Source organism: Taudactylus pleione, unplaced genomic scaffold (genome assembly GCF_031769625.1).
Source record: "Taudactylus pleione unplaced genomic scaffold, aTauple2 ptg000109l, whole genome shotgun sequence".
Classification (NCBI taxonomy): domain Eukaryota; kingdom Metazoa; phylum Chordata; class Amphibia; order Anura; family Myobatrachidae; genus Taudactylus; species Taudactylus pleione.
In genome coordinates this window covers 8,078,280-8,088,455 of record NW_028284511.1, presented here as the reverse complement: position 1 = coordinate 8,088,455, position 10,176 = coordinate 8,078,280, and the positions used below count along the sequence as shown (strand labels likewise).

The window sequence follows — 10,176 nt, the reverse complement described above, 5'->3', positions numbered from 1 at the left end:
TAGTGACCACGAATAATACCAGCTGAGAGGACATGATGCAAAGTTCAACACCACTTGGCAACAGATGCTCCCACTTTGCGTGCACGATGGAAAATGCGTGTATTCGCCTGTACGCACCTTTACCAGTGGAGTGTTCCTATCCGTACACTTGGTTTGTTACCCAATGTCATCATTATCATCATGGCACACTGGGATCAGCCTATGCTTTGTGCAAAACAGGCGTATTTGCACAATTTGGCCAAGCCCACAGTTGCGTGTAAAAGAAGGATAAACAGCGATATAAACCTTTTTTGTATATTATATTAAGTGCCATTGGAAGCCGGTATTTACAGCCTAACAATCAGATGTCACATAAAATCTTTTTTTTTTTTTTTCAATAAACATTTGATCGTTCTGAAAGTCCCGTCTTTCAGTAGCACTTAATCTAATATACACAAGAGGTTTAGCACTGCTAATCCTTCTTTTAAATGTGTGATTTGATCAGAGTAGTGGTTCTTAATTCAAGTACCTCCAACAGTTCATGTTTTCAGGATTTATATCTGGAAACAGGTGTGATGACCTAGCAAAATAGATTAACTCACCTGTGCATGATTAAAGAAATCTAGAAAACATTTCCTTGTGGGGGTACTTTAGGATTGGAGATAATGGCCAGTGGTTTAGAGATGCAGGCTACTCTAAGCCAACAGCTGACTGAAAAAAAAAAAAAAAACATAATGATGATAGAATATATTTTTGTCTTTAGCATTATTTTTCTATTTGATATGAATATTATTAGATACCTCTCATCCAGCTCTTCCTATTTTGTTATAGCATCAAGATAAAATGATAAATATGGTAAGAACTTACCTGTGTTATCTCTTTCTTCGAAGTCCATATGGTCCACAGGGAGAACTTGGGGTTTAGGTGATGGCAAGGACATCCAGGCACCACGCAGTTAAATTTTTACTCCCAGGATGCACTGGGCCTCTCCCTATACCCCACCCCTGAGCCAGAGGCACCTCAGTTCGTAGTAAGCCAAAGGCTGGAGGAGGATAAAAGAGAAGAAAGTCTGGAACACTCAAGAATCACATTCTCACGTAGAAGGAGATGGAAAAAACGGTGACTAAAGCGAAGCCCATCTGAAGCCAGGTATGTCAGGGTGGGTGCCCTGTGGACCCTATGGACTTTGGAGAAAGAGATAACAAAAGGTAAGTTCTTACTATATCTCATTTTCTTCAGGGTCCATAGGCTCTACAGGGAGCCCTTGGGGATGTCCCAAAGCAGTCAGAGGAGAATCCGCCACCCAAAGAAAGCATCCTGAGAGGCAAAGGTATCAAATGCATAGACCCTTAAAAAGGTCTAGACAGAAGACCACATGGCAGCCTTACAAAGCTGAACCGCCGAGGCACGGCGAGCTGCCCATGAGGAACCCACAGACAGAGTAGAATGAGTGGTAACAGACGGCTGAACAGGAAGGCCCTCCAGAGTGTAAGCCTCAGAGATAGTCATGCGCAGCGATCTAGCCAATGTCTGCTTATTGGCTGGCCATCCCTACTTGTGAAATCCGTAGTGGACACACAAAGAGTCTGACTTCCGAAGGGAACTGGTACGGTCCACATACATTTTGAGGTATCGAGACTGAAAGGCTGGCACAACAATTTCCTCAATGTGGAAACTCGAAACCACCTTAGGAAGGAACCCAGGGCGAATCCGAAGCACCCCCCTGTCCTGGTGAAATATCAGCAACGAGGAACGACAGGAGTGTTCTCCCAAGTCTGGCGGAAGCTATGGCCAGAAGAAAAACTTTGCTGTAAGCCGTTTGAGATCCACTGAAGCCGGGGTTTCAAATGGAGGGCCCTAAGTACAACAGCCAAATCCCAAGGAGCCACAGGAGGGACAAAGGGAGGCTGAATCCGAAGGACACCCTGGAGAAAGGTGCGGATATCGGGTAGAGGAACAATCCTCCTCTGGAACCATACGGACAGAGCCGAGGCATGCACCTTCAGCGAGGCTAAGCGGAGACAGAGATCCTAACCCGCTTGAAGGAAAGCCAACACTCTGGAAATCCGAAATATCAGGGGATCGTAACCTCTGGGATGACACCATTGGAAGTAGGTATGCCACACACTGTGGTAAATCAGAGCAAAGGCTGGTTTACACGCTCTGAGCATAGTATCTACAACAGGGCTGGAAAAACACTTTGTCCTTAGGAGGGATGTCTCAAGAGCCACGCCATCAAAGACAGATAACCCAGGTCCGGGTAAAGGCAAAGACCTTGAGACAACAGGTCCGGACGTTGATGCAACAGCAACGGGGTGTCGATGGAAAGACTCCGAAGATCCGAGTACTAGTGTCGTCTGGGCCACTCTGGAGCCACCAGCATGTGACAGTGCCTCTTTCTTGTTTGAACTTCCGAATTATTGGAGGAAGCAGGGAGACTGGAGGGAACAGGTACGCAAACTGGAAGGTCCACTGTACCGAACAGAGTGTCCACCTCAGCATCTCTTGTTCTGGACCCGTACACTGGCAGTTTGTGATTGTGTCCGGAGGCCATGAGGTCTACGTCTGGAAGGCCCCACTTGTCCACTAGGAGCTGAAACACCTCTTGGTGAAGAGACCATTCCCCTGAATGCACGTCGTGACGGCTGAGGAAGTCCGCTTCCCAATTGAGAACTCTTGGAATGAACACTGCCAATATGGCTGGGAGATGACTTTCCAGTGCGTGACACCTCTGCCATTGTCGTCTGACTTAGAGTTCCTCCTTGATGATTGATGTAAGCCACAGTCATGGTGTTGTCAGACTGAATTTGCATGGGTTTTCGGTGAAGTATGAGTCTAGCTTGCTGTAGGGCCCTGAAGACCTCCCAAACCTCCAATATGTTGATTGGTAGGGCAAACTCCTCTGCTGTTCACCACTCCTGAAACGAGTGTGGACCTGTCACTGCGCCCCAACCTCAGAGACTGGCGTCCGTCGGCATTCCAGAATCCAAAAGGGGCGCCCCTTGGTGAGGTGACACGTCTGCAGCCACCAGGCAAGAGACAGATGCACCTCTGGAGAGAGCACCATCGTGTATGCTTTTATCCGATGGGGTAATCCGTTCCACCTGGAGAGGATCAATTTCTGTAGAGGCCTGGAATGAAGCTGGACATATTCCATCATGTCGTATGTTGATACCATGGACCTCTGCGTACTCGCGTCTGTAAAGATGATATCTTTTCTGCGGTCAGAAAGATCCTCTGCTGTTGGGAATTCAACAGAGCTTCCAGATGAAGCATCCTCTGGGATGGAGTCAAGGAGGACTTCATCCAATTGATCAACCACCTGTGAGTTTGAAGCACAGAAATTGTAAGCTGTAGATGGTGGTGAAGTACTTCTGGAGACCCTGCCAATAATAAGAGGTCATCCAGGTAAAACAACAGGCGAACACCCTGTTGCCGTAGATGGGCTGCCATGACCACCATAATTTTGGTAAACACCTGAGGTGCAGTAGAGAGGCCAAACGGCAGAGTCCGAAACTGGAAATGTTGTTGAAGTATAGCAAAACTGAGAAAATGCTGGGGAGATGAAGCAATCGAATATGCAGGTATGCATCCTGAATATCCAGCGATACCATAAAATTCCCAGGTTCCATAGCCAGTATAATTGAGTGTAGGGTTTCCATCCTGAACCGAGATACCCTGAGGAATTTGTTCAGGGACTTGAGCCTTAGGATAGGCCGCTGGGATCCATTCGGTTACTGAACCAGAAAAAGATTGGAGTAATAACCCGTTCCTCTCTGAGGAAACGGGACCGGGATGACAGCTCCTCCTTGAAGCAAGGATTGTATGGCCTTCTGGATTTGTAATGCCTTGTCTTTGTCTGACAGAGGGCCTGTGCAGAAAAACTTATGGGGAGGCCTTCTGCGGAAGGAGAGGTCATACCCGTGACAGACCACTTTCTTACCCAAGTGTCTGTGGTGGTCTGACACCAGCACTGGGCGAACCGAAGAAATTGGGCCTCCCACCTTGGGATCCCCCAAGGGTAGGCCCGTCCAGTCAGGCTGAGGACTTGGCAGTCTTTTTGGGGGCTGACTGCCAAGGAAAGGGCTGACCCTTAGGCTTACCTTGGGGCCGAAAGGACGAGGTCTGGAATCCTGAAGAAGTAGATGCCGAAGGCAGACACGCAGACTTAGCCGCTGCCAACCTATCCACAATCTTGTCCAGGTCAGGACCAAACAAGATTTTACCACTATAAGGTAGACACTCTAATCCTTTCTTAGAGTCCGCGTCCGCTCTCCACGAGCGCAGCCATAAGGAACGGCGAGCTGACACAGCAGCAGCTGAAATCCTGGAAGTTAAGAGGCTGACATCCAAAGCAGCCTCATTAATATATGCGGCTGAATCACGCAGGTTACCCACCAGTCACTTGATCTCTGGTAGCATCTGAAGGAAATGACTCCTCTAGGGAGTCTGCCCAGAACTCCATAGCCCTGCCACCCAGGAGATAGCCATGGCTGGCCTGGAGGCTGTCCCTGAAAGAGAATACATTGACTTTAAACAAACCTCTACCTTCCTATCCGTAGTATCCTTTAAGGAAAATATGGACGGCATAGGTAGAGTAGCACTTTTAATTAAGCGCATCACATGAGAATCCACTGCAGGAGGTAATTCCCATTTGGTACAATGTTCCTCAGGAAAGGGATAGGCATAAGTAAGGTTTCTTTGAGGCTAGTATCGCTTCCCAGGCAATTTCCAAGCCACTTCCATGTGTTCTAATAGCTGATCAGATAATGGAAATGCAGCAGCGGTAACCTTTATTTCCTTGAACAGAGCATGTTTGGACCGGGGAGCTGGTGGTTCGTCCTCCTCTATGACGAAGGCCGAACGGACGGCACGTATCAGAGCCGGAATATTGATTTTAGACTTTGACTCTGAGCCCTCTCCGCAAGAGGCGAAGACAGACAGCTGGAATCTCCCAGTTATCAGATGTCTTGTCATAGTCATCATTTAGTGTAGACTGAGAGGGAAGCAATCGGGAAGCCGACTGCCTAAATACCGGCAGCCGGCTTCCCGACTGTCTTATCCCGGCATGGGTGAAATGCCGGGCGTATAGATGTAGACGCCCGCATTTCCCCGACGGCGGGAGACCGGCGCCCGGCATCGCGATCGTGATGCCAGGCGCCGCGAGCGGACAGCCGCGGGGTGGAGGGTTAGGTTTAGGGCTCCCGGGGGGACTTAGGGTTAGGTACCCCCCCGGGAGGGTTAGGCACCCCCGGGGGGGACTTAGGGTTAGGCACCCCCCGGGGGACTTAGGTTTAGGCAGCGGGGAAGGGGATGGTTAGGGTTAGGCACTTGGGGGGGAAGTTAGGGTTAGGCACCCCTAAGGAGGGTTAGGTTAGTACATACTTACCTATCCACGATCGGGATCTCCAGCGCTGTCGGGCTTCTGCTGTTTCGCACTCTGCTCCTGTCGGCCATGCGGCCGGCGGTTTATCATACCCATTCCGACTGAGATGACGGCATAGGCCTTTTAGCCGGTCTAAGGGGTTTATTCCCCCTGCAGCATAGCCTGGAGAGCAGTACTGGTATCCGCCAGGTTCTGCACTGTAGTAGAGAGTGTATTTACCCATTGAGGAGGCACAGACGGAACCAAATCGTTTGTTCGCTATATAGTGAGGGCCTGCAATTTTGAGTGACAGAATGAGGCGTATGTGGGTGGTAACAGGGAAAGGTGCTTGAAAACGGGGAGTGGAGATCAGAACGCAGGCGTGCTTAAAGGTCAAAACGGGCCTTTTAAGGGAGTGCATAATTAATCCAGCAGCGTCATTGACCACGTCACTTGTTTTTTTTTAACTCAGAACTGCTCGCAAAATAGCGGTTGAAAAAACCAACCACAAGAATAGCGAGCAGTTCATACGCTGTTCGATGTACTCGATTAATCTAATAAATAGCGGACATGACGTACGATGCGAGCGGCCAGGGGGCGTTTTTATCAAATAAACGAGCGTATGTTTTGCTCGCTCGTTCAGACATGGAGGCGGCAACAGACCGCAAAGAGCGTACGGTTCATTTGAATAGCCATCCCCTTTTTCTGAACGAGCGAGCGCTAATTGCGAGCGGCTCTGAATGAGGGCCATTATCCTCACTTTCAGACATATTGTAGAGAAGAAAGTGCACACTGTATGTGACAAACCACACAGATATTAATATAAATGTGAGTTATAATAACACTTGTACTGTAAGGGCTCAGAAAAAGGAAAGGTATAGTAATATGGCTGACAGAATGAGTAAAACACAGACAGACAGCGCTAACATAAAGTCACATACAAAGCAGAAAACACCTGCACAATGGCATTATAAGTCAACTACACAGACTCAGTGTCTGGTAGGCTATAATGCTACATACGCTGACCAGGAGGTGAGGTATGTAGGGGGACCCGGGCTCCGCGACGTCCTGAGAGATCTGCGACTTGCCAGAGGAAGAAAATGGCCGCCGGAGACCTCAGAGGGGGCGTGCCCGTAGGAGGAGTACTGCCTCAGCCAAGCCAGACCGCAGTGGAAAGGCGCGCAGAGGGGAGGAGCTGCTGTGAACAGGGAAAGCTGCCTCCCCTGGCCGGCAATTAACCCCCAGGACACTGGTATGCTTGCCAGTATAAGTCCCTGGCGGTCTAGTGGAAGCGCAGTTTGTCGGTGCCTGGCTCCACTGCCGTCATCCCCGGTCCATCCCCTGAGACCTGGAGGAAGAGGACTGCTATAAGCGGGTCACCGCAAGCAGTGATCCGCTTCTTACCTGCTCCCCGTACATTCATCCGCAGTCCTGGGAGTCCTGCGAGGTCTGGCTAGCACAGACCCCGAGGTCCCGCCGAGTTCCCCAGATCAGTACTGGCGTCTCGGCGCTTGCGGGGTGACGGAGCGGCAGCATGAACATCCACCAGACTGTTCACTTTGAAGATAACTTGAAATTCTTCTGGGGCTGTAAACAGCTCCACCTGCGTTACAGTGATCTGACTCTGAGCGGGCACCAAACGAAACTGAGGTGCCTCTGGCTCGGGGGTGGGGTATATTGAGAGGCCCAGTGCATCCTGGGAGTAAAAATTTAACTGCGTGGTGCCCGATGTCCTTGCTACCAGCTAAACCCCAAGGTCTCCCTGTGGAGCCTATGGACCCTGAAGAAGAAATTGTGTTTTGCAGCCCACAGTTGCACCTACACGCCCTTACTGAACTTTGCCTACAAAAGAACACCCCGAAAAATTGTGCATGAATTTGGCTTTTGGTTTATGTTTGGTTTGGGAGTATGCGCAGTGTAAAAAGACGCATTATACGCTCCACAAATGAGCGCCGTTTTAGCTCTACATCAGGCCTAAAATCTGTATTTTAAACAGCATGTGATAACATTATTTGTAATGACAATAAGCCATATGTTATGTAAGACATATTTGATATATTTTACACAGTTAAGTCCATCCACGGGCTGGATAGGACTGACCTAGTCTGGCTTTATACTTACATTTGTTCGGCTCCCGGATCACTTGGATAAGTTTGGTGGTCACATGATAAGTCTCTGTTTCTAGCAGAGAATCTAATGGTTGCTTAGAAAACAGGGCAGAGGGACAGTTGGATGCACAGGGCTGTGATTGGTTGGAGTTCAGGCACAGCTTTACTTCACAGCTTATAAATACCTAGTTAGGAAGAAAATGCAATATGGAGAGAAGATTAAAATAAGAACTAAAACCTGTAATCAATAGCAATTAAGGCATGAAACACAATTTTATCTGAGTCTCCTTTAATTCACCAACTGAATTTCCATTTATCAAACTAGATTCTCTTCTTTAATTACAATTATACTTTTTTATTTCACGGAGCAGATATTCCAATGAAAATCGGATAAGGGTACAGATATGAGATCTTTTATCCAGAGTCTCATTATTCGGAAAGTTCTAGTAACCGGGAAAGTGAAAAGGCAAATAAATGTGGCTGGTCATCATTGTGCCATACATGGTTACCCATACTTCTTTTCCATCTGCCGGGTCGCACCCAAGATTTTGTCCACGCGCCCATCCTGGGTGCAACCCGGCTGAGACCCCAGACAGATAGGCGGCCCCGCACTAATGCTGGGTCGATGATGTCATCTGGATCATGTGATGATCCAGCGCTTGGAGATGATCTCAACCCAGGTTACCCGTTCACACTGCATCACGATCAGAGTTAAACACGTGTTCAACCCTTCACGTGATCTGGGTTGACATGCCAGGTCGCCCAATCCGGCTTATTTCAACCCTGCTCTTTCAGACTGCGCAGTAACCTGGGTTGCTGCTCGCTCACATGCAATAACCTTGGTTATTGCTGCTAGTGTAAAAGGGGTATTAGTTTCTCAGCCTGTAAGGAGCAGTGATGAACTGTTTAATGAGGACCAGTATCAATGTGGAGTAAGACCGGGATAATTGGGTATATTCTAGGCCAATAGATCTCATAATAGTGTATGAAATAGTGTTGAATTAGTGTCTCATTGAATTTTTTTTTTCAAACTATACCTTTATATCAAGTGTTTCCCAACCTCGGTCCTCAAGGCACACTAATACCCCTTTCACACTGCAGTCAAAACCCAGGTCAGGTGCAGCTGTGCCGACCCAGTGTAAAAGGGGTATGTCACAGTTCCAAGTACCACGTCACACCTGGGACTTCAGTGGTGTAAACCTATATCACAGTTCAGGTTTTAAAGGAGCACAGGTGGCAATTAGTACCCAACTTAATTTGATTGAACCATGATCAAGCATGAATATCTGTCACACCTGGACTATTAGGGGTATATTTACTAAATTGAGGGTTTTTAGAAGTGGAGTTGTCCATAGCAACAAATCAGATTCTACATATTTATCTAGCAGGTAAACTAGATAAATATGTAGGTGAACTTAAACAAGACATCTCTGACATCGATACACGTACCACAGCCCTAGAAGCGGCATCCTCCCAATATACCACTTTCTAATCTAAAACTAGTAGAGATCTAGAATATTTGAGCCATGAATTGGATTTCCTGAAAGAGAAGAATGAAGATCTCGAAAACAGAGAACGCAGTAATAATCTCCGAATTCGGAACGTATCTGAGTCAATCGAACCTGCGGACCTCACTTCTTATCTTGCCAGCTTTTTTACATCAATGATACCCACCCTGTCAGCTTCAGAGATAGGTATTGAACGTGCTCATTGTGCCTTACGTCCAAGACCAAAAGATACCGAACCTCCTAGAGATGTGGTTCTTCGCTTTCTATCCTTCCGTACTAAAGAATAAATCCTAGTAGCAAGCCGCAATTCAACCTCATTAAATTTTGAAGTATCAAAACTTCAAATTTTCCAAGACTTAGCACCCATCACCATAGCCAAACCCTTGTCCTCCGTGAGCATGGCTACAGATATCGCTGGGGGATCCCTTTTCTTCTAATAGTAGAGAATGGAGGCCGCCAACATATTATCCGTTCTCCTCGTGAAGGAAAACACTTTCTCCATCAGCTGAATCTTTGTTCTGCTCCACCTGGCCCTTCCCTGATGTCAGAGGAAAATGATCCAAACACCTGAATTGCACTTTCCTCTAAACACTTTATAATGCGGTATATACTCTAATAAGGCGTGTTAATTTGATGTGAGTTCATCAGATTACATGTCCTCATATTTGAGGATTTCTGGTCTGAGTTTCATGTGTATCACGTGTTTCATGTAATTATTTTTTACTTAAGTGATTTTCCTATTAATACTGTTAAAACATTCCACTTAGTTTTAAATGTTTCATACTTGCTAGATTTAGCTATTTCAGGGCTCTGGAGGTGTGCTTTTATGTTCTAGTTCCTTTACCATTCCACGCCTCCACAAATTTTTTCCAGGGTATCTCAGTATGTTCATTGTTAAAAAATTTCCCCTGCTAGTATTTATAAGGACATTTTAATCACACCCTATCCTGAGCCCCATTTGGACTGTCTAGTTAGGGTGCTCTAATTGTGTGGCAGAACTCCCTGGGTGGGGAGACCTCGCACACAGTCTTTACCCCTCCCTACTACTTCCTTTTTCCTGCAGCTGTACTTTTTCCCTTTTTTTTCTTTTTCCTTCTCTTTTAAGATGTCACTGTTTTGACGCTGAATGCCAAAGGTCTCAACACTCCACAAAAGCGATCTATGTTGTTTTCTTTTGTTCATTCCCATTCTGCTGATAGTTTTTTTTACAGGAAAC

The 10,176-nt window shown here is 47.1% G+C and overlaps 1 protein-coding gene across 2 annotated transcripts in view; it reads right to left on the bottom strand.

The window, feature by feature from the left end:
• LOC148525240 (uncharacterized) overlaps positions 1-10,176 on the bottom strand; it is a 77,797-nt gene that overhangs the window by 1,259 nt on the left and 66,362 nt on the right. The window contains exons 4-5 of one of the 2 annotated variants that reach the window (XM_088470997.1): positions 7,466-7,637; positions 582-690 (exon numbers count right to left, since the gene is read on the bottom strand). In XM_088470997.1, coding sequence (XP_088327123.1) covers positions 602-690; positions 7,466-7,637 — 261 coding nt within the window. In that variant the 3' untranslated portion in view covers positions 582-601. The remainder of the gene's footprint in view (positions 1-581; positions 691-7,465; positions 7,638-10,176) is intronic. The other variant, XM_088470996.1, reaches the window with a different exon arrangement.